The sequence below is a fragment of the Oncorhynchus tshawytscha genome, linkage group LG20 (assembly GCF_018296145.1).
Source record: "Oncorhynchus tshawytscha isolate Ot180627B linkage group LG20, Otsh_v2.0, whole genome shotgun sequence".
NCBI lineage: Eukaryota > Metazoa > Chordata > Actinopteri > Salmoniformes > Salmonidae > Oncorhynchus > Oncorhynchus tshawytscha.
In genome coordinates, this window is record NC_056448.1 from 37,740,755 (window position 1) to 37,765,027 (window position 24,273).

At 42.8% G+C, this 24,273-nt stretch overlaps 1 protein-coding gene across 4 annotated transcripts in view; it reads left to right on the forward strand.

Annotated features, from left to right (window-relative positions):
* Nucleotides 1-24,273, forward strand: part of si:dkey-220k22.1 (multiple epidermal growth factor-like domains protein 9) — an 83,779-nt gene extending 59,506 nt beyond the window's left edge. For all 4 annotated transcript variants that reach the window (XM_024381633.2, XM_024381634.2, XM_024381635.2 and 1 more), the window contains 3 exons: nt 10,821-10,970; nt 20,377-20,640; nt 21,100-24,273. In XM_024381633.2, the coding sequence (XP_024237401.1) occupies nt 10,821-10,970; nt 20,377-20,640; nt 21,100-21,581 (896 nt within the window). In that variant the 3' untranslated portion in view covers nt 21,582-24,273. The remainder of the gene's footprint in view (nt 1-10,820; nt 10,971-20,376; nt 20,641-21,099) is intronic.

The window sequence follows — 24,273 nt, forward strand, 5'->3', positions numbered from 1 at the left end:
GTGCAGCATGATAAGCAAATTACGCACCTTTCCTCCTACACACATTAATGAGTATAGATCGGTATATAATGACGAGATGCCGATGCCCTAACAATGGGAGTGGTTGTCCCAAAGGCGGAAAGGCAGGTGACAATTGTAGGGCCAAAATAAGCCCATAGAAACGCATTGGGCATATTTTTGGACAGATTTTGGCGAGAGAGAAATCTCTCAATTTGCATTTTCCTCTCTGTTTACACACACACATCTTCTCTGTTTACACACACATGCCGAGCCCCTACCCCCACCACTCACAGCAACAAAGATGAGAGATCACTTGTTCCCCTCTGACAAATGGTTTCAGTTCACTATTTGCATTTGAGGTTTGGTCGAACAGAATCGGTCATATGGAGACCCAAACACATTGTCATTATTTTACTGTATTAGAGGAGAAGTTAAGCTTTTTAACGAATGTTTACGTCTCAACTCCTCAGATTACATGCAGAGCAGACACTACTAAAACGGGAGTATCAAACAACTTTGATTTTGGAAAATGAATGCTGACTTTGTTGCGCACGGCTTTGCGGTACCACGTACCTGTTATACTAGCTGTCTAGTCTGTGTTTTAGAAACACAATTATATATGGAATTGGCAACTCGTTCTCATTCTGAGAAATAAGGTAGGCAACTTGATTTCAACATCTGAACAAAGTGTACAGGCTAGCATCCTTTTAAACACCTTGAGACGGACAGAAGGGTGTGTTCATAACCATTCACCTGTTCTGCCTTGTTAGCTATCAAATGGATCAAAGTTGGCTAAACTAGAAATATAAATATTAGTTGGCTACTCGTATCACGTGGGCTTGTGCTTGAGAGATTGTTTGAGACCTGTGTTAATTTCCTATAATGCCTTCCACAAGAAGTTAGTAATTGGGCTGTTCGAGAATGTGCATTATGCTTGGTTCAAAAAAGCAGCTTAAACTATTTTGATAAAATATACTGAACATAAATATAAATGCAACATGTAAAGTGTTGGTCCCATGAGCTGAAATATCCCAGACATTTTCCATACGCTCAAGAAGCATATTTCAAATTTTGTGCACAAATTTGTTTACATCCATGTTAGTGAGCATTTCTCCTTTGCCAAGATAATCCATCTACCTGACAGGTGTGGAATATCAAGAAGCTGATTAAACATCATGATTTAATTAAGCAATAATGTCTGAGCCGGTGTGTTATGTGGCCAATATACCATGGCTAAGGGCTGTTCTTAGGCACAACGCAACGCATGGTCACCAATGTAATTAGAGCAGTAAAAATAAATGTTTTGTCATACCCATATGGTATACGGTCTGATGTACCATGGCTGTCAGCCAATCAGTATTCAGGGCTCGAACCACCCAGTTTATAATCAGGGACAATAAAAGGCCACTCTAAAATGTGCAGTTTGTCACACAACCCAATGCCACAGATGTCTCGAGTTTTGAGGGAGCGTGCAATTGGCATGCTGACTGCAGGATGTTCACCAGAGCTGTTGCCAGAAAATGGAATGTTCAATAAAACGTTGTTTTAGAGAATTTGGCATTCTGTCCAACAGGCCTCACAACCGTAGACCACGTGTAACCAGGCAGTGGGTGGGCCTGGCTTCCAAGTGGGTATGTCTATGCCCTCCCAGGCCCACCCATGGCTACGCCCCTGCCCAGTCATGTGAAGTCCGTAGAGTAGGGCCTTATTCAGTAATTTCAATTGACTGATATCCTTATATGTACTGTAATTCAGTAAAATCATTGAAATTGTTGCATGTTGTTTTTATATTTTTGTTCAGTATAATTAAATTATTAGTGGGTCTTGTGGTTGTGGAAGGCTTATATTAAGCCTAGGTATATTTTCACAAGCCCTGAATTCATTTGATTATTGACGACTGTTTTAAATGCAGTGTATTTGACTTTTAGTTGTACAACAAAGCTAATATATAGAACACTTTTTTTTAATCGAGATATACATTGCCTTCGGGAAGTATTCAGAACCCTTGCCTTTTTCTACATTTCGTTACGTTACAGCCTTATTCTGAAATGGATTGTATAAAACAATTTCCACAGCAAGCTACACACAATGCCCCATAATGACAAAGCAAAAACAGTAAATTCAATTGATTGGACACAGGCCAAAAACCAAGCCATGAGGTCAAAGGAATTGTCCGTTGCGCTCCGAGACAGGATTGTGTCGAGGCACAGATCTAGGGAAGGGTACCAAAACATTTCTGCAGCATTGAAGGTTCCCAAGAACACAGTGGCCTCCATTCTTAAATGGAAGAAGTTTGGAACCACCAAGACTCTTCCTAGAGCTGGTTGCCTGGCAAAACGGAGCAATCAGGGGAGAAGGGCCTTGGTCAGGGAGGTGACCAAGTTTCCGATGGTCATTCTGACAGAGCTCTAGAGTTTCTCTGTGGAGATGGGAGAACCTTCCAGAAGGACAACCATCACTGCAGCACTCCACCACCAGCCTTTATGGTAGAGTGGCCAGACATGAGCCACTCCTCAGTAAAAGGCACATGAGAGCCTGCTTGGAGTTTGCCAAAAAGGCACCTAAAGACTCTAAGACCATGAGAAACAAGATTCTCAGGTCTGATGAAACCAAGATTGAATGCCAAGCGTCACGTCTGGAGGAAACTTGGCACCATCCCTTTGGTGAAGCATGGTGGCAGCATCATGCTGTGGGGATGTTTTTCAGCTGCAGGGACTGGGAGACACTCAAGATCGAGGCAAAGATTAACGGGGCAATGTACAGAGATCCTTGAAGAAAACCTGCTCCAGAGCGTTCAGGACCTCAGATTAGGGCAAAGGTTCACCTTCCAACAGGACAACGACCCTAAGCACACAGCCAAGACACTGCAGGAGAGGCTTCGGGACAAGTCTCTGAATGTCCTTGAGTGGCCCAGCCAGAGCCTGGACTTGAACCCGTGCAGCTACGGTCCCCATCCAACCTGACAGAGCTTGAGAATCTGCAGAGAAGAATGGGAGAAACTCCCAAAATACAGGTATGCGAAGCCTGTAAGCGTCCTACCCAAAAGACTCAAGGCTGTAATCGCTGCCAAAGGTGCTTCAAAAGTACTGAGTAAAGGGTCTTTTTTTAAAGTTTTTTTTTGTTGCTTTGTCATTATTGTGTGTAGATTGATGACAGGGGAAAACAATTTAATCCATTTTAGAATAAGGCAGTAACCTAACAAAACGTATAAAATGTCAAGGGGTCTGAATACTTTCCGAAGGTACTGTATATCATGAATCGCCCATAAGTTTAAAAAACTATGATATTTCGGCCATACTGTATCACCCAGCCCTACGGTATACACAAGGCACTCATATACCAGTCATGTGAGTGTTGCAGTGTCATTCATAACGCCCTTTATAACACATCACTGGTCTACGACTATTATGGACCTGTTTTGACTTTCTGTGTATATTGGGCATTGGCCACACACTGTGTTGTCACATAGAGAAATGCATCAATTTAGAGACAGTAGCCAAGTTAATGCCATGGTAACGATACTGTTTTGTGAGTGTTGATCTGGACAACGATAACTGCATCTATACAGAAGAGGAAGTAGGACCGATACCCTCCCAGCTCATGTAGACTACCATGAAGTAGCATACATTTCAAGCTTATGCAATGCTTTTCAATGCTTGAATGCTAGTCTTGAGTCATACAATCAATATTCTTCACGAGGGTTGAAAAATCCAGAAATCCTAGATGGAGGATTCCTGGAATGAGGAGGGAGTAAGAAGGGAGGGACTCCTCCTCTCACCAGAATTTCGACTGCTTGCCGCCCCAGCCTTAGAATAGGGTGTGTACTGTACGGTCCAGTTACTCATCTTTCTCACTCTCAGATCACCTATGACCTCTAGCCTGGTCCCAGATCTGATGCCATGGGAGTTGGCTATATAGTACAAACACACCAGGCCTTCTGAGCACAGGTCAGAATAGCAGAACTCTCCGGAGAGCTGGTTGCCTCAGTGGGCCTAAGGCAGTCACCATCTTTGAATACAGGACATGAACAGGAGACCATCTTTGTTCTGGGTCCCAGGGGATGCCAGGGGGCCTTGTGTAGGAAAATCCCCAGCGGAGGTGTCTTACAAGGGGGTTTGTCTTGGTAGACACAGCCCCTTTGATCCCTGCCTTCAAAGACGGATTGGAATAAAAGACACCCTTGCCTAGTGCCTCCTAAGCTCATACCATTATGTCTCTTTGTGTGTCAGACTGTCGGGGAAATGTGCTCTTCATCTGGTGTGCTGCTACTACTACGGAGAAGCAGTTCGAGGCCAATGTATAAGAAAAATTGGATGTCAAGACTGAAAGCTCAAAGCAATCGAACCTCCATTGCGGTATTTACACAGGCATTTTCTTGCCATGGTCAAACAAAATCTCAGAATGGTTTGCCATTGTAAAAACCTACTGATTTTAAGATCACTTTATTGGTCAATTGCACTCAAGGTCAAACTGTAATTTGACTTCCACTTGTAATTCAACCCTTCCGAAAGGCACACATACAAACACATACAGGTTTTTTGAGAGTTGCTGGGGGCTGTTGTGGGGGGTTAAGTGCCTTGCTCAATGAAACAATGGCAGGCAATGGCATCTAGGATTTGATACCAGAAACCCTCTGGTTGCCAGCTCACGTCCCGCCAGATTTTTCCCGATGGACACAGGATTTGAACTGGCAAACTTCCGGTTGCTGGCTCAACTCATTGATCACTAGGCTACCTGCCACCCAACTGATGCTACCAGTTAGAGCCTACCATGGAGGACAATATCAGAATGACAGGTGGGCAGATGTGAACAAGACACTGCGATAATAATAGTAATATAATAATATTCTTAATTTATTATTATTATTTATTTATGGACTCAGAGCATTTCCCTTAAAAATATTAAAACACCACCTGTGTGTACAAGACATATACATTAAAAACAGATTCAAAACCATCTTGAGGGAAGCAACGCAATATCTGATAAGTGCTATTTAATATGGTCTAAACCTTATATTTTTGAGACCAGTGGGAGTCGTCAAAGAGAAATGAGTGAAACTACAGCCTCAATGTGAGGTAGGGGACCAGGGAAGGAGGTTGCACAGCGGTATAATGTACTCCCACTACTGTACTTTAAATATACCACAACTATAACCTGTGGTCCCCATCACCACATGCAATGACATCGGCATAGTTAGTCCTACTATGTAAGCCAAAATACCAGATGTGGGTTCAACTAATAAACTCTGCAAAAAAAGAAACATCCTCTCACTGTCAACTGCATTTATTTTCAGGAAACTTAATATGTGTAAATATTTGTATGAACATAACAATATTCAACAACTGAGACATAAACTGAACAAGTTCCATAGACATGTCACTAACAGAAATGGAATAATGTGTCCCTGAACAAAGGGGGGGGGTCAAAATCAAAAGTAACAGTCGGTATCTGGTGTGGCCACCAGCTGCATTAAGTACTGCAGTGCATCTCCTACTCATGGAGTGAACCAGATTTTCCAGTTCTTGCTGTGAGATGTTACACCACTCTTCCACCAAGGCACCTGCAAGTTCCCGGACATTTCTGGGGGGAATGTTGGATCACCCTCCGATCCAACAGGTCCTAGACGTGCTCAATGGAATTGAGATCCGGGCTCTTCGCTGGCCATGGCAGAACACTGACATTCCTGCCTTGCAGGAAATCATGCACAGAGCGAGCAGTATGGCTGGTGGCATTGTCATGCTGGAGGGTCATGTCAGGATGAGCCTGCAGGAAGGGTACCACATGAGGGAGGAGGATGCCTTCCCTGTAACGCACAGCGTTGAGATTGCCTGCAATGACAACAAGCTCAGTCCGATGATGCTGTGACACATTGCCCCAGACCATGACGGACCCTCCACCTCCAAATCAATCCCGCTCCAGAGTACAGGCCTCGGTGTAACGCTCATTCCTTCGACGATAGACGCGAATCCGACCATCACCCCTGGTGAGACAAAAATGTGACTCGTCAGTGAAGAGCACTTTTTGACAGTCCTGTCTGGTCCAACGGCGGTGGGTTCGCCTATTGCGGACAGTCTGAGCACTGAGGGAGGGATTGTGCTTTCCATGTATAACTCGGGCAGTTGTTGTTGCCATCCTGTACCTGTCCCGCAGGTGTGATGTTCGGATGTACCGATCCTGTGCAGGTGTTGTTACACTTGGTCTGCCACTGTGAGGACGATCAGCTGTCCGTCCTGACTCCCTGTAGCGCTGTACGGACTTTGCAATTTATTGCCCTGGCCACATCTGCAGTCCGCATGCCTCCTTACAGCATGCCTAAGGCACGTTCACGCAGATGAACAGGGACCCTGGGCATCTTTTTTTAAATTTTTTAGAGTCAGTAGAAATGCCTCTAGTGTCCTAAATTTTCATAACTGTGACCTTAATTGCCTATAGTCTGTAAGCTGTTAGTGTCTGAACGACCGTTCCACAGGTGCATGTTCATTCATTGTTTATGGTTCATTGAACAAGCATGGGAAACAGATTTTAAACCCTTTACAATGAAGATCTGTGAAGTTATTTTAATTTTTACGAATTATCTTTGAAAGACAGGGTCCTAAAAAAGTGATGTTTCTTTTTTGCTGAGTTTATTTGAAATAATTTCAAATACACTACATGACCAAAAGGATGTGGACCACGTGCTCGTCGGACATCTCATTCCAAAATCCTGGGCATTAATATGGAGTTGGTCCCCCTTTTGCTGCTATAACAGCCTTCACTCTTCTGGGAAGGCTTTCCGCTAGATGTTGGAATATTGCTGCGGGGCTTGCTTCCATTCAGCCAGAAGAGCATTAGTAAGGTTGTGCACTGATTTTGAGTGATTAAGCCTGGCTTGCAGTCCGTGTTCCAATTCATCCCAAAGGTTTCAATGATGTTGAGGTCAGGGCTCTGTGCCGGCCAGTCAAGTTCTTCCACACCGATCTCGACAAACCATTTTTGTATGGACCTCACTTTGTGCATGGGGGCATTGTCATGCTGAAACCGGAAAGGACCTTCCCCAAACTGTTTCCACAAAGTTGGAAGCACAGAATCTTCTCAAAAGTAATTGTATGCTGTAGCGTTAAGATTTCCCTCCACTGGAATTAAGGGTCCTAGCCCAAACCATGAAAAACATCCCCAGACCATTATTCCTCATCCACCAAACTTTACAGTTGGCACTATGCATTTGGCCATGTAGTGTTCTCCTGTCTGACTGCCTGATGAAGTGTGATTGATCACTCCAGGGAACGCGTTTCCACTGCTTTAGAGTCCAATGGCGGCGAGCTTTACACCACTCCAGCCGACTCTTGGCGATGCGCATGGCGATCTTAGGCTTGCCTGCGGCTGCTCTTCCATGGAAACCCATTTCATGAAGCTCTTGTGCTGACATTGCTTCCGGAGGCAGTTTGGAACTCTAGTGAATGTTGCAGCCGAGGACCGACCATTTTTATGTTCTATGCGCTTCAGCACTCGGTGGTCCCGTTCTGGGAGCTTGTATGGCATACCACTTCACGGCTGAGCCGTTGTTGCTCCAAGACGTTTCCACTTCACAATAACAGCACTTACAGTTGACCAGGGCAGCTCTAGCAGGGCAGAAATTTGACAAACTAACTTGTTGGAAAGGTGGCATCCTATGACGGTGCCATGTTGAAAGTCACTGAGCTCTTCGGTAAGGACATTCTACTGTCAATGTTTGTCTATGGAGATTGCATGGCTGTGTGCTCAAATTTTTTATCATACATTTTTTTTTTGCAACTGTCAGCAACAGGTTTGACTGAAATAGCCAAATCTGCTAATTTGAAGGCGTGTCCACATACTTTTGTATATGTAGTCTACTTCAGTGGTGCTTGATTGAGCTTGCCTGTTGCAATGGAACCAATTAATAAGTCCCTCACATGCAAACCCTGTCCCCTGGCACACCAGGTGAAATAAAATGTTCTGATATATACAGAGCTCAACTGAGTAAACTAACAGCAAAGTCTGACACTAAAAACGACTGCTATTGGTTTAGGGGGTCCATAGGGCCCAAAGAGCAAAACTTTTTCCGAGCCAGCTGGTCAGCTTTACGACTTCAACTGATGTGGGTTTTTCTATTGGCATTCATTCACTTTCAAGAGCAACAGAAAATTGTAATCCTACCACCTCACCAGCCACTGCTGTGAGGCTTAGCCCTATGCTGAAAGCAGTGGCTTGATTGAGATGCCTCAATCAGTGGCTGTTGCCTAGCCTTTGTCCAAATCAATATACCGGTCTACAATGAAGTCATCCTGTCCACAATTAGGTCAGTCAGATAAGGCCAACTGTCACGAAGCAATCAGGTGTTTAATAGATATATATTAGCAGAGGGATTTGTCGTGGTGAAAAAGGTGCTTAAGCACTGAACCGCCGTCGGCGTGGTGAGTAACCTTAACCCGCTACTGCTAACAATGCTAATTTAGTATGATACTTGCTCCTCGTAGTTGAGATGCTTTCTTGCTTCTAGCAGATAATGTAATTTTACAGTTTTAAGTTTAATGGGGTCCTTAGAACTAAACAATAGATCAAATTTAGATTTGAGTTGTAGTGGAATGCCTGTGAGGGAAATATCAGGCCAATAGCAGGGCGGGCTTGTTTCAACAGCTCATCACTAAGTGATTATGTTTGATTAGGTTCACTTATTAATTCACCGTCTCTTATGAAGGGGGGAAAGTATGTAAAAATTCAGTTTTTCCTAAGAAATTCGATTTCACCTTGAAAATGACTGTTACTTTGTGGGAAATGTTTGTTTCTCAGTACTGCCTATACTTGCCATATTCTGTAGGCTAGTTTATGTTCAGACTGTATGTAACATTATAGAAGTTCTCCTATTGGGATCCTAATGAAAGCACTAGGGCTGTCCCCGTGTCTTTTCTTTCAACAAATCGATTGGTCAAAATTCTATTTTTCCATATATAGACACACCCTAGGTGTTTTTAATGAAATCAACTATATGTAGGCTTCTGAACTTTTCTGATGCTTTAACCACACTGTTTGATTAAATAATTAAGACCCACAAATTACTTGAGGAAACCAGAGATTAAGATCTTGAAGTTGCTGGTAATAGGCTACACCAGCAGTCAACAACCTTTTCCATTTGGATTGCCAATTTAGCTTAACATTTCTACCCTTCTGCATGCCAGTTATGATTTTCATATGCAACTTTTCACAGAACAGTTTCATTAAATGTATAATAGTCTTTGTATCTCAATCATTTTCTATGGTTAATCTACATTCTATCTAAATGAAAATTATACAAATCTAAAGGTAACTTTTATTGCCATTGCCAACTATGTCAAAATAGCCTACATAAAGCCAACAAATAAAAACATTGCAGCCTGCAGGTAGAAAATGTCCTGATAAAAATAAATATCCTATCAATCACATTGGCTACCCATGGCCTATATGCAATGAACTTGAAACATTGTATCAACTAGGTGGCCAGAGACTGGCATGAGCAAACTTGCAACATTGTATAAAATATTCTGGGCCCTGAAGAGTTTCCTGCACCAGTGAGCTTTTGGATAGACAACTGTAGGCTATTTATGCAAGGGATAAGTAGTAATCAGGTATTTTATGATGTTTCCACTGAATCAGAGCATTACATTTTGCCCTTTCATGCTGAGTGGTTATAGAAAGGGAGAGAGCTGGAAATATGTTTTAAATACTTTGAGGAACTATTGACATTCTCAATTGATTCTAAAAACAGACTTTGTTTACTTGCTCTTTGAGGTGAAGAAAACCTTTCTTTGAGAAGCTCCACAGTTTATTATTGGTGGTAAGTTGAGACAATCGCAAATACTATCAGACAACCCCAAATCAGCACATGTATAGGCCTACATTTGCGCGCAGGCCAGGTATACTAGTCCTACATCTATGCTTAATCAGGTGTGAGTCCTTACTCAACATTGACAGGAGCATTTCAAACAAAAGACCATGAATAAATTGATGACTTGTAAATGGAATGACATTTAAAAAAAAACTTGAGTAGCATGGGTTGTGAGTTCTGCAAACATAATGTCCACTCTGACAATGACAACGGTAAACAACTGTAATAATAATAATACATTGAATGCATTAACAAATTATTGTATCCAAACAAACATTGCAGATTAGAAATGATTGGAATTAACAGTAAATGTAGGCTACTACTGGTGATATATGTTATGGGGAATTGATAGACACAGCAAACCATGCACACAATGAAGTTATGAAACAATGAATACACAGGAAATGGCGGGAGAGAGCGCATTCTGGAGGGAGAAGTCCCTTCTGCATCTGAGCCACACTGCCATTATTCTTGGACTGTGTCATCCCCGCAGCCTCCTCAATGGATTAGTCCACTGAGACAGGCGCAAATCAAACAGGTGTCTCTTGTGCTATGATATATTTACAACTGCACAATTTTTAAATGTATTATTATTTATTTATTTTTGATTTTTTTTTTTAAAGCCTCTTGACCAAACAATCGACCAGTTTACTAAATGGGGTCAGCCCTATAAAGCATACACAGTTTGAACACTGTTCCTCCCCCTATAGAGTCACTTCCTGGTCCTCTGAGCTTTGCAGTCACATGAACTCTTTTGCACTTCCAGTTACCCGGCTGAGTTTTTTTACAGCCCTCTGCCTGTCTTTTTCCAACTCAGTCAGAAACTCACTCTCCACTGCCCTGCGCACTAGCGCCACTTCCGCCCTTCTACCGTTGTGACTCTACCTCAGTCGCTCAACACTGTGACAGCACAGTCAACTGTTTACTTAATAACCCCTTGTCCCTCCTCTTTTTCTCTCAGGCATCTGCTTGAACTGCCAAGGGAACACCAAAGGACCCGGCTGTGAGGAATGCAAGTATAATTTCTACCGGAGGCCCAGCGCTGCCCTTACTGAAGTCTGCGTCCCCTGCCCCTGCTCCAGCGTCACCTCTTCTGGCAGCTGCCACCTTGGTGAGTCTCGAATCTACTGTGCCACTGACCATCACCTCATTTAATAACTCTGACAACTCTGGCTGGCTGTGTCTCTCCCCTTTGTGGGCAGGAGGCAGGGAGGCCAAAGCGGGAAGTGCCCCTACATTTGTTTTGGTTTACAAGACTGACTAACTGGCTTAATTATGTAATAGTAGCTGCCAAGAAGCAGCCATTATAAATTTCGACAGACATCTTGTACTAACAAACAGCAGAGTTTAGATCCTTTTGACTAGAGAAGGTTTAGGATTCAGTAAAGGACCAATGTTCTATCCCCCTCTTAGTCCATTTTCTGTTTCCTATTGAGATTTGTTAACAAACCACATCTATGAGAACAATTTCAACATTTTCAATGTTTCATCATGTTCGCAAGTGTTGTAATAGCCCCGGTTGTAATAGCTTGTTGTCTGTCAGTGCAGTCAGTTGTTCCATGCTCAGTGGAGATCTCTCTCTCACCTTCTCTCTCTCACCCACTCTCCCCTCCCTCTATCACCCCCCCTCTCAATTCAATTCAACAGGCTTTATTATTATTTTTAATAGATAATAAACAAAAGTGAAATAAACAATCAGAAATTAACAGTAAACATTACACTCACAAAAGTTTCAAAGGAAAACGTTTCAAATGTCATATTATGGCTATGTACAGTGTTGTAATGATGTGTAAATAGTTGAAGTATAAAAGGGACAATAAATAAACATAAATATGGGTTGTATTTACAATGGGGTTTGTTCTTCACTGGTTGCCCTTTTCTTGTGGCAACAGGTCACAAATCTTGCTGCTGTGGGATTTGACCTAATAGTTCTGGGAGTTTATCAAAATTGTGGGTCTGTGTAATCTGAGGGTAATAAGTGTTGCTAATATGGTCATACATTTCGCAGGAGGTTAGGAAGTACAGCTCAGTTTCCACCTCATTTTGTGGGCAATGTGAACATATCCTGTCTTCTGTTGAGAGCCAGGTCTGCCTTCAACAGCCTTTCTCAATAGCAAGGCTCACAGAGTCTCTAAATATAGTCAAAGCCTTCCTTAATTTTGGGTCAGTCACAGTGTTCAGGTATTCTGCCACTGTGTACTCTGTTTAGGGCCAAATAGCATTCCAGTTGGCTCAGTGTTTTTGGTTAATTCCAATGTGTTGCTGTACTAGGGCTCTGTGGGGTCTGTTTGTGTTTGTGAACAGAGCCCCAGGACCAGATTGCTTAGGGGACTCTTCTCCAGGTTCATCTCTCTGTAGGTTATGGCTTTGTTATGGAAGGTTTGGGAATCGCTTCCTTTTAGGTGGATGTAAAATTGGAACTACTTTTTTCTGGATTTTGATAATTAGCGGGTATCGGCCTAATTCTGCTCTGCATGCATGATTTGGTGTTTTACATTGTACATGGAGGATGTTGTTGCAGAATACTGCATGTAGTCTCAATTTGGTGTTTATCATATTTGTGTTAATTCTTGGTTGGTGAGCGGACCCCAAACCTCACAACCATAAAGGTCAATGGGTTCTATAACTGATTCAAGTATTTATAGCCAGATCCTAATTGGGATGTCAAATTTTATTTTCCATTTGTTGACGTAGAAGGCCCTTCTTGCCTTGTCTCTCAGATCGTTCACAGCTTTGTGGAAGTTACCTGTGGTGCTGATGTTTAGGCCGAGGTATGTATAGTTTTTTGTATGCTCTAGGGCAACGGTGTCTAGATGGAATTTGTATTTGTGGTCCTGGAAACTGGACCTTTTTTTGGAACACCATTATTTTTGTCTTACTGAGATCTCCTGTCAGGGCCCAGGTCTGGCAGAATCTGTGCAGAAGATCTAAGTGCTGGTGTAGGCCCTCCTTAGTTGCAGACCAAGCACCAGATCATCAGCAAACAGAAGACGTTTGACTTCAGATTCTAGTAGGTTGAGGCCGGGTGCTGCATGCTGTTCTAGTGCCCTCGCCAATTCATTGATACACTATAAATACAAAAGTATGTGGACACCCCTTCAAATGAGTGGATTCGGCTATTTCAGCCACAACGTTGCTGACAGGTGTATAAAATCTAGCACACAGCCATGCAGTCTCCATAGACAAACATTGGCAGTAGAATGGCCATACTGAAGAGCTCAGTGACTTTCAATGTGGCACAGTCATAGGATGCCACCTTTTCAACAAGTCAGTTCATCAAATTTTTGCCCTGCTAGAGCTGTAACTGCTCAGCTACGAAGTGGTAGGCCACACAAGCTCACAGAACGGGACTGCCAAGTGCTGAAGCGCACACTCACTACGAAAATGCCCCTGGAAGCAACGTTAGGAGCTTCATGAAATGGGTTTCCAATGCAGAGCAGCCGCACACAAGCCTAAGATCACCATGCGCATTGCCAAGCAATGGCTGGAGTGGTATAAAGCTCGCCGCCATTGGACTCGCCGCCATTGGAGCAGTGGAAACGCATTCTCTGGAGTGATGAATTATGCTTCACCGTCTGGCAGTCCGACTGCCGAATCTGTGTTAGGCGGATGCCACGAGAACACTACCTCCCCGAATGCATAGTGTCAACTGTAAAGTTTGGTGGAAGAGGAATGAAAATGGTTTGGGCTATCCCCCTTAGTTCCAGTGAAGGGAAATCTTGACTGGCCTGCACAGAACCCTGACCTCCACATACTTTTGACATTTTCTCAGTACATTGTTTTCACTGACGAAATGTACGAGTCTGTTGCTAATGATGATGTAGAGGATATTCCCAAGGTTGCTGTTGACTCATATCCCATGATAGGTATTGGGGTCAAATTTGTCTTCACTTTTGTGGATTGGAATGATCAGTCCTTGGTTCCAGAACTGAGGATGATGTTTGTGTTTAAGTATAGCCAATTGGAATTTGTGGTCTGTGTATATTTTATAATTTCTCCCCCCTCTCTCTCTCTCTCTCTTTCGCTCTCTCTCTCTCCCCCCTCCCCCCCATGTGTGGTCCACTCTTGTTCATGCTGCATAACATACTTGAGATAAAGGCTCTTTAGAGGACACTGATCAGACCGGGTGTTTTCTGATCTGTTTTTAAAAAATGGCTTCTCTTTAAGACCTATTCTAGACTGATATTTAGCAAAGCAAAATTCTGTCTGGTGATCCCAGGCCATCTTCTCACCATAATCTACCACCTACCAATCAAATAGCCTTTCCCACCATAGCCTTTGGGGGTTTGTTTCATTTTATGAAGCCTTATAACGTTAGCCCCAATTAACGGCAAGGTTTATTTAGCAATCCCTGATTTAAAGTAGTTTTCTCTAGAAGGAGATGGCACTCTATAGGGATCAATGCCCTGCAGAACGATTCTCTTACAAGCAGGCTTAAGTCATCTATCAAAGTGATAAATGCATCCAATATACATCCTATCCTCCTTGAAATTACTCCTGATGCTTCCTTCTTGTGAAGGAGAGACTGCAAAAGTAGCCATTTCACAGTGATTAAGCGCTCTGTGTTTGGACTGCAGGGTAAGTAGGCAATTAGTGACCTTCACAGGGATAAAAAGTGGATTAAATAAACACAGGTTGTGCTCATAAGCAGGGGTGCAACTTTCACCAGGCCCCTCCATATCCTGAAATTGCATTTTTGTGCCCCCTACCAGTTCTATCATTGGAATGTGATACAAAATGAGGCTGCTGTGTGCTTTAGGACCATGCGAACGCCCCCGGGCGGTCAGGTAGGCTGTTTTGGAGTGTTTATCCGAGAGGAAAAAAAGACTATGTCCCCCCCACTTCTAAAACCAAAGTTGCGCCCCTGCTCATAAGGCCATTCATGGAATGACTTGAAAAGCATTTTCACTGGAGATTTAGATTTTCCATTGAGCAGGCTTTTTAGTGCAGGAGTTTGCATAATCTGGGTTATGAGGGTTTGCATATGAACTCAGGATTAAAGGGATAGTTCACACATGATAAAATATTTTTTAAATGTCATACCTTAAAATGAGTCTATGGGCAAAGAGAGACAGTTCCAATGTGTTACTTAGTCACTGCCCTGGAATGCTGTTCAGACTGTAGGCGTGCCATCTCTCAATTAATTCAAACCAAGTTATTACACAATTACTTTGAGGAATAGCAACTCTGCCAGGGATTCTATCATTAAACAACTTGGTTTGAAGGTATTATGATGATTTTAGCCTACATTTTGGGGGGAATTGCTTACATTGGTATATTTAAAGGCAAGGTGCAGTCAAAAACTTGATTTTGAAATAATACTGTGAAATTGTGGAAAGGATGATAATGCCCTTTTAGTGTAAGAGCTGTTTGAAAAGACCACCTGAAATTTCAGCCGGTTTTAGTGGGATGAAGTCTTGCCCTGCGTGGTGACATCACCAGGCTGGAAATTAGTTAATAGATCAATAAGAAAGAGAGTTCCAAACCTCTCTGCCAATAACAGCTAGTTTTAAGTTTTTCCTTCCCCAGTCAGACCACTCCCCCTCCCCAGTCAGACCACTCCCCCTCCCCAGTCAGACCACTCCCACTCCCCAGTAAGACCACTCCCAGACAGTCCTAGCTAAATTCTTGCTTGAGAAATTGCTCTTGGCTAAGAACCACATATTACAAATTGAATTAAAAATGTTTTATTTTTTAATTTTTTTAAAGTCACAGTAAGATACTTAATTGCTACCCAGAAATGATTTGACATTGAGATAAAAACGGTTGCATTGGACCTTTTTAAAGTTATTGCATGTAACAGTATACCATCAAATTGTTTAATTACTTACCTCCACCTTTAATGGCAATTGATTCACTCTTGTCCTTCATACTCTACCTATATAATGGCACAATATACTAGATGTACCTAGATTGTACTTGATGTGGAAGCGTACCTAGATTGTCCTTGATGTGGAAGCGTCACAGCTGTTTTAGCACCGTTCAGTCTTCATTCAATCCTTTTAGTATCTATTGATGGATCCAACTCCCCGTCTGTCTGTCATGTAACTACACACACTACTACTACTAGTCACTCATTCACACAGCGTTTAATGCACAGTAAGAATAATTGACAGTCAAACTGAAGGGACCACAGAGGAGGAGACTGGTTGCCCTGGCAATGCCATCAAGTGTTAAAATGCCTGTACCCCTGATAATGCACTGGGAGGGCTGTGAAAGCCCCTCTGGCTAAGTTGATGATGGGGATAAATGCTCCTGCAGTCCAATGCATACAAATGGAGGGTCAATCAGATACAGTGCGTCCTGGGGGGCTTTTGTCTACCGAGCAACGCCTGGCTGCTGACTATGAAATTGGCTAGTATCTTCTTTAATAAAATGTTATGCTGTTTCAAATGAAACAAAATACCCTGCTCTTGTTAAAGCTTTTAGAATTAGTTTGGTTTGCTTGTTCCAGAGATTATTGCATCCATTCATCCAATACTTCACTGACTGTATACGACAACAGCATTCTGAAAGGAATTCTGTGTGTTATGTTTGTTTATTTGAGTTAGTAAATCCAAGAAGGATAATGTAGCATTTTATTGCATTTTATCGCCTACCAATCATAAAATCTAATTATATGGCTATGCCGATATTGGATGGGTATTTCATGACTCATTCACATTTTTACAACAAACTTATGCATAACTGCTTCTTCAGCACGTTTAGGAGCATGTCTTCTCCTGTTAAACTTACAACCTGGTCCCTAGTTTTGGATGTGCAGTGGGGGCAACAGCTTGACCCCTTGAGCGTGTTTTGGGTCTAAGGTATCCTAGCTTTTAATAGCTTTGGTCCAGTAACTTAAAGGTCGCTGGTTCGAATCCCTCAGCCAACTGGGTGAAAAATATGTCTGTGCCCTTGAGCAAGGCAACCCTAATTGCTCTTTTAAGTCGCTCTGGATAAGAGCGTCTGCTAAATGACTAAAATGTTTTAAAAAATCAAATAAATGTGCTTCGGCACGTCTCATCTCATTCTCCACTGACTCAGAAGATTGAAGTGTATGTGTTTGTTGTGGAGGAGAGAAGGATGAGAGGGGAGGGAGGGGAGATTCTTGTCATCCACTAAGCAGTGAAGGAAACTGGGGGGAGCCCCCTAGCTACCACATGCCTCCTCGCTCCTGTGTCCCAGATCTTGGTTTCGTTTCACATGCTCTGTCTAGCATGGGTAGCATTGGTCATAGCGTCACTGGCCAAGAAGCTGAGAGAATTGTAAACAAGAGACTAGGCTACCATATAACACTATCAAGCAAACAGGCTTGGAGATGTATAATATAAGGGTCGTGTGGGTTGAGGTCTCTATCAGTCACCTCACAACACCCCTGACCCATGGAAATCCAAAGCCATTTTTAATATGATGTGATAGAAGGAAACTGCAACAAAAAAAACAACATTTTTAGTTTATTCATATGCTGCTAAATGCTGAATTTCAATATACAATACATACAGAACCTCATAGATTTCAGACCAATGCTAACTTTTGTAGTTTTGTGAGCGTTTGCCATCTAGGGAAGGATCCATCCTCCATTAATTTGCTAACGGGTCAGAAATTGGGCCATCCTATGTACACATGACCCAAATCTATGAATATGTCACTTTGAGGTTTTAATTAACTACTCGAAGGCCTTTTAATGTCTTTTGGGAAGAAGCCTCTACACTGGTACTCAGTTAATAATTAAACAATTCACTAGATAAATTATCAACATGGTACTGTACATGCATGTAATGTACAATGGTTTCAAGAGGCAGTTTTTCCTGCTTTTCCTGAGTCCTCGTTTTGAAAGGTAGACTCCGTATGCTGTGTTTCCTGTATGTTTGTTAGTTCCTTGTCAGTGGTGCTGACAGATGAGTTTATTAAGGGCCACGCGTCCAGCTGGCAGCCACACTGCTGTTTCCATCCACAACACAGGAGCAGACCAACAGTACAACTTCCTGTCATCCTGTAGTTTTCAGACCAGAGGTTCCCCTGCTTTGTTTCCCCCTCCAGGGCAACTCTATATCCCCAAAAAGTATTAACAACCAGTGTATATGAAACAGAGTATGTTTACATGCACATTAATAATTTGATATCAAACTGAGTATGGCATTAGTCATGTAAAAAACACCTTACTCTGCTTATCCTAATCGATGTAAGGTCAAAATCGAGGTAACACAATTTCCCCTCAGCTGTTCACTGGAAGCTGCATACTGAGGTATGGTGGGACAAGGGGGCGTCAGAGGTTCCAGTTTTGCTTTAGTTATGGCCATGACCTTGTAGGCAATTTCTGCAGACAGATACAAGTCTGTGTTTTGACCAACATGAATACAGCAGTTCTGTATGTTTAAAATGGGACTCCCCCTGTGGCAAAGGTCAAATGAATTGCCCATGAAGGATTTATCACATTTGCAAGGCAAATGATTTTACACTCTGGTTCACCCAATACACTGAGGCTGGGTGTTTATTAGGCAAAAGGTAAAAGGGCCAATGCTAAAAGAGGAAACTGTTTCTCTCTCTGTCTCTCTCTCACTCTGCCATATGACACCTTTTCACTAGAGAATGTAGTGTCATTAGGCTCCCTACGCACCACACAGGTTTTAATTGTCTGGCATGTACCACACAGGTTTCAAGGAGTGTCTGAGGAACCTGAATACTTCCAGCATGCGTCACTAACCTGTCATTGTGTGCATAAGCGTGTGTGTGAAATTAATTTTCAGCCTCTCTGCTGCAACAGTAAATGCTTTTAAATGAGCCCCTCTAATATTTCACTAATTGTCACCGCCTTCTATTTCCCTGCTGTGACTGATGATGGTCATTATCCTCCTAGCCTGTTACTCTGCACATTACCTGTGAAATTGGTTTAGCTCAAAGTGTGTTCCTCCTGAGTGGCAATCATCTGACGAGTCGAGGTTCTTTGATCTGCTTGGTTTACATTCTGTTGGCAGTCCATTGCAGAAGGCAAAGTGAGAGAAGGTACAGAGAGGGGTTCTAGTGCTTAGATTTAGATTTATATGTCACCGTTCACCAAGCCTTTGCACCAGAGCAAATTTCACACCTTTTTGTCTTCCTCACAATTGAACAATTATAAGGTAAAGTTAACTCAAATAGTAAAACAGTAGAAGAAATGGTGCTTTTGCATTCTTTAATTACATCTCGTTGCCATAAGAGCAAGTGACTGATCGATTAATTGATATCTGACAATACATTTGAAGTCAGTACTCACTCTTAATGAAAGCTATTAAGCTACAGTACCCTCAGTGGGCAGAAGTGTCTGGGAATGAGATTACTGTACGCACAGACTCTCTGGCATGTTTTTTCTCTGAAGACCTTAGACTGTGGGCCACGACACATCCATTTTGAGCTTAGTGATTAAAATTCAGGGCATAAAAAACAAAGACGATGCATTTTGAGGAAATCTTGTTATGGTTTGTTTTCACAGTTAGTTTGAACACAACTCGCCTCTGGCGGATAACAGCGACTTCTGTTAATCCTTTTTTCATTAGATTTGGAGTAAAGATGGCACAGAAACAAAGGCAAGAGTGGAACCAACCGCACAGATTGTGGAGCTCCGATGTAGAACAGAAATGTGTCAGTCATATGTTGGGGATTCAGTTTAATAGTACAGGACACGCTGCTCATGCAATTCCACCCTTTAGGAGGTGCATGAATGAGAGAATGGACACAACACCTTTCTTTCTGATATTATTTGTTCTAGACTGTTTGACCCTGTGTACTTCTGGTTGTAAAAATGCATCTGGTGATACTATTGTAGCCACAGAGGGACATTGGATGTTTCTGGTCAACTAGGTGTACAGTATGTGCAGAGGACAAATCACTATCTTAGTGTGACGGGATCTTGGTGTGACGGGATTGGCATTGAAAGTTAGTGTACTCAGCTTCTTGATGGTATCCTAGCATCTTTGTCAATAATATATGTAATTTAGCAGATGCTTTTATTCCAAAGTGACTTTGTCATGAGTGCATACATTTTACATATGGACAGTCCTGGGAACTGAACCCACTATCCTGGCTTTGCAAACGCCATGCTCTACCAACTGAGCAAGACCATGACGTACTGTGTGTTGACTTCTTATCCACAGAGAGAGTAAATGAAACCCGTCAATATAACTTTACCCTGCACATTCCTGAATGCTTCACATTTGAAGTTGTCTCTGGTGGAACTGTAATGTTACATCTCTGCCACTGTGCTTATGCTTCCTGAGAAAAGTTGTTTTGTGCAGAGATTTGCCGTCCAAAAAATAAATAAAAGGACGTCGTAATATTAGCGTTTTGTTCTCACAAAAAAGCTCTTATTGTGGTGTGTAAAGCATAATTTCTATTTTTCCGTTTGAAGTGTTCAATTGTCTACCATACAAGCACAGCCCATGCTACAGTCAAGCGCTCCAAAATGTTTATCCCATAGAATGCTACCACCACCTAGTGGTAGAAGGTCTTCTTGACTCCCCACACTGAACCTTGCTGTGTTGTTTCTATCTTCCTCCCAGACCCCAGAGGACAATCTGTGTGTGACCAGTGTAAGCCAGAGTACCAGGGGCCCCACTGTGACCAGTGCAAGGGCGGCTTCTACAATGCGGACAGCATCTGCCTTCCTTGCAACTGCAGCGGGAACGCCGACCCCGGGACCTCGCCCCGCATCTGCAACCCTGAGACGGGTCACTGCCTGAGCTGCGTCAACAACACGTCGGGGAAACACTGCGAGCGTTGCACTGAAGGATACGTGGGTAGTGCCGTCATCCACAGCTGCAAAGGTCAGAATCATTCAATAATAATCAGAATCTTTGTTCTACTGACTATCTTTCATGTGGATGACAAGCGCTTCAAAGCAATTAACTTTGGTAGTGTTAAATTTAATCTTGCTTACTGTCTGTGTTAAATTAACATTTTGACAGTGTAACTCTAATTCAGTGTTATTTTGTCATCACGCTTGTAAGCGTAATATAATACTAGATTATAACAATGGATTCATATGTACACTGTGAAAGTGTTGAATTTCACATGGAGTTAAATATACATTAACGTTTCTATGACTGATATTCTCCTGTAATCACCATTGAATAATTCCACTGTAATATTAAAGATGTATAATAAAATCAACAAACAAAGCTGAGGATGCATAATAGTAAAACAATTAGCAGTGACCTTTATCAAGAGACAAGACAGTGAAGTGTTCCTTGTGCTAAACAGACACACTTGCCTCTCTTCCCCAGCTATAGTCACTCCCACCCCTGAGCAGAACACGACAACAACAACCACCACCACCACCACCCTGACCCTGCGCTCCACCACCACTACCCCCTCTAGTGGCCACACTATGACTTCCACCTCCAACACCACCACCACAGCCTCCAGCACCACACCAGGTCTCCTTGCCAACACCACGGCCGCCATCTCCGAGGTCTCCTGGACCCAGTTCAATGTCATCGTCCTCGCGGTGATCATCGTGGCAGTGGTGGTGCTGATGGGTGTGGCGGGCGGTGTCTATACCTACCGCGAGTACCGCAACCGCAAGCTGAACGCTCCGTTCTGGACCATCGAACTTAAAGAGGATAACATCAGCATCAGCAGCTACCACGACAGCCTGCCTAACATGGGGGACGTGTCGGGCCTGCTGGAGGAAGAGGCCAGCATGGAGGTGGCGCCCAACGGCCAGCTGGCGCTTAGCAGTCCCATCAACATGTACAAGGCGTGATGATGGGCCATGGGCGGGGATGCTTCTTCTTCTTTGGTGTTTTAACGGCGGTGTGCAAGCTAATGTTTATTGGTGTTACCGCAGCCATCTGGACTAGTGTGGTAAAGACTCATCCTCCGGGAAACTGTATTCTGTCCCATCTCTACCACACCCACCAACCCCACCCGTGGTGGTCACACCCACCATGGAACTCTGACTGGGAGAGGCAGAGAGGGGGGAGGAAGGTCTCTGACTGGGAGAGGCAAAGATGGGGGGGAGGTTTATCATCCAGTCCTCAGGATTTTAATAATAAATTATCTGCTTGTTGCGGTTACTAAAATGAGGAGGAGCTGGAAGGATGGACTAACTACAGAATCAGAAATCGAGTGACTTCTGAGTCACCCAGACTGGGAGAAAACAACCTGAGTTTGAATGGTTCAGAAGGGCCTGGGAGTTTGAATGGTTCAGAAGGGCCTGGGAGTTTGAATGGTTCAGAAGGGCCTGGGAGTTTGAATGGTTCAGAAGGGCCTGGGAGTTTGAATGGTTCAGAAGGGCCTGGGAGTCTTTGTGCCCTTCATGATTCAACCTTTGAGCCACAGGGAACCACATTGACCTAGGAAGAGAGTGAAGGTGAGCATGTGGAGGTCCGTGAAGGCTGAGTGTCCAGCCAGGCCTATGAAACCAGTTAACTGAAGCCCACTCTGAAACGCTGCATCACACAATCAAAAACATACTGTATATTGACAGTATGTGCACCTCTTCAAATACACATCCTCAAACACTATGTTTGCACATAGAGTACTGCACACACATGCACAAGCACTAAATAAAACACACACACATGCAGACCTTGTACCATAATAAAACACATACACACAAAATAAAGAGAGCGTGTATTGTCCTGGTTGGTTTCAATGGAGGATAACTTGCTTCAAAATTGTTTATTTACATTGTATAATGAGAGAGAAAATGGACAAAGTTTTGCAGCGATTATGATTCATACAACACTGCTGTGGGGCCATTTTGGTATGTTTTGACACTAAAATGAAACGATTGCAGGGTTCTGGTACACTGTTAAGTCTAGGGCATCTATTTCACTTGGAGAAAACAAGAGGCTCCATTTTAAACAAGTGTTTTTGTTTGTGTTATTTGATAATTTATTGCTTTCTGTTTTCCTCAATAAGCTTTCTGCTAATGTGTTGCACAGCCAGATTTTAGCCATGCAGATGCCAGAAGGCCCATTACAGAAAATGTATTGGTTTACAGCTGAAACTAAAGTTAAGGCAGGAGAAGTCATTTTCATGGTTTCTTATTTTATTCATAATAATAATAATAATGAACTGGATTTGTGTAGCAAGTGCTCAAATGGTTTTACTATTATCCACTACTTCCACCTGGATGATGACGCTCGAGTTCAGTAGGCATGAAACAGAAGAAAAAGACTGAAACGTGGAGACACTACCTAGACTTGTTTTCGTTTTCTGTTTCAAAATATTTTACCACCCGTGTTACCTACTGAACATGACCCAGCTGTCACATTAGACAGATGAGGAAGTGCACCATACTAATTAAGAATCAGGGGGGATTATGTGGGCATGATTGTCTGAGGGCCTGACTGGGAATTTAGTCAGGACAGCGGGGTTTAACAACACCCGTACTCTTGCTACTTTTTTGGAGCATAGCTAGTAATCCTTATGGAAAAGGATGAAACCATTTAGCGGTGAATTCAAAAGCATGTGAAAATAGGGAGGGCAGAGCTCTTTCCCAATAATTTTGAATGCAACGCAAACTGGTTTGAATTATGAGATTTGGGAGAACTATTGTCACCATACCAGGTTTCTTTGAAATTGTAATTACCTAACAATTCCCATGTGCACCGAGTGTACAAAACATTAGGAACACCTTCCTAATATTGAGTTGAACCCTCTTTAGCTCAGAACAGCCTCATTTATTCAGTGCATGGACTCTACAAGGTGTCCAAAGCGTTCCACAGGGATGCTGTTCCATGTTGACTCCAATGCTTTCCACAGTTATGTCAAGTTGGCTGGTAGTGGATCTCTGCTCTGAATAGCTCGTTCCATCTCATCCCACAGATGCTCAATTGGATTTAGATCTGGTGACTGGACAGGCCACTGTTGTTTGTGGAACCATTCCTGGACAATCCTAGCCTTGTAGCATGGGTCATTTTCCTGCTGAAAAAATCCATTCGCAGATGGATACACTGCTGCCATGAAGGGATGCACTCAGTGTATATCAAATGTCTAGTTTCAGTTATCAATAATGGTTCTTACCTTCCTTCAAGCTGCTCAACGGATCTGAAGCTCTGAACCCCCCCATTTCCCTGCAATACATTTCTCCCCATCTTTCCACCTAGAGATCATGTGCTCTTACTCCCTCAGGTACTGTCCTGCTCATTGTATATATGAACATGATGTACAGATTTGTTGTAAATAAGAAGCTACTATTGTAGATAGGAGGGTGAATTCTTTTCAGGATTGGGAAATTCTGGGCCTCTTCTCTGGGTTGTTTTGACATCCAGGCATATTAGGGGTATTCTCAACTCTGATCTCTTCCCATTGAAACGACATACCAACCATAATTCTTCCATAGAAGCATAGGTGCTGAGATTTACCAGATGCCTTTTCTGTCCGATACACCTTGTAAATACCACAGCTAATGTAACCTACCAAAATTAAACTCTGTTTTTGTTTAA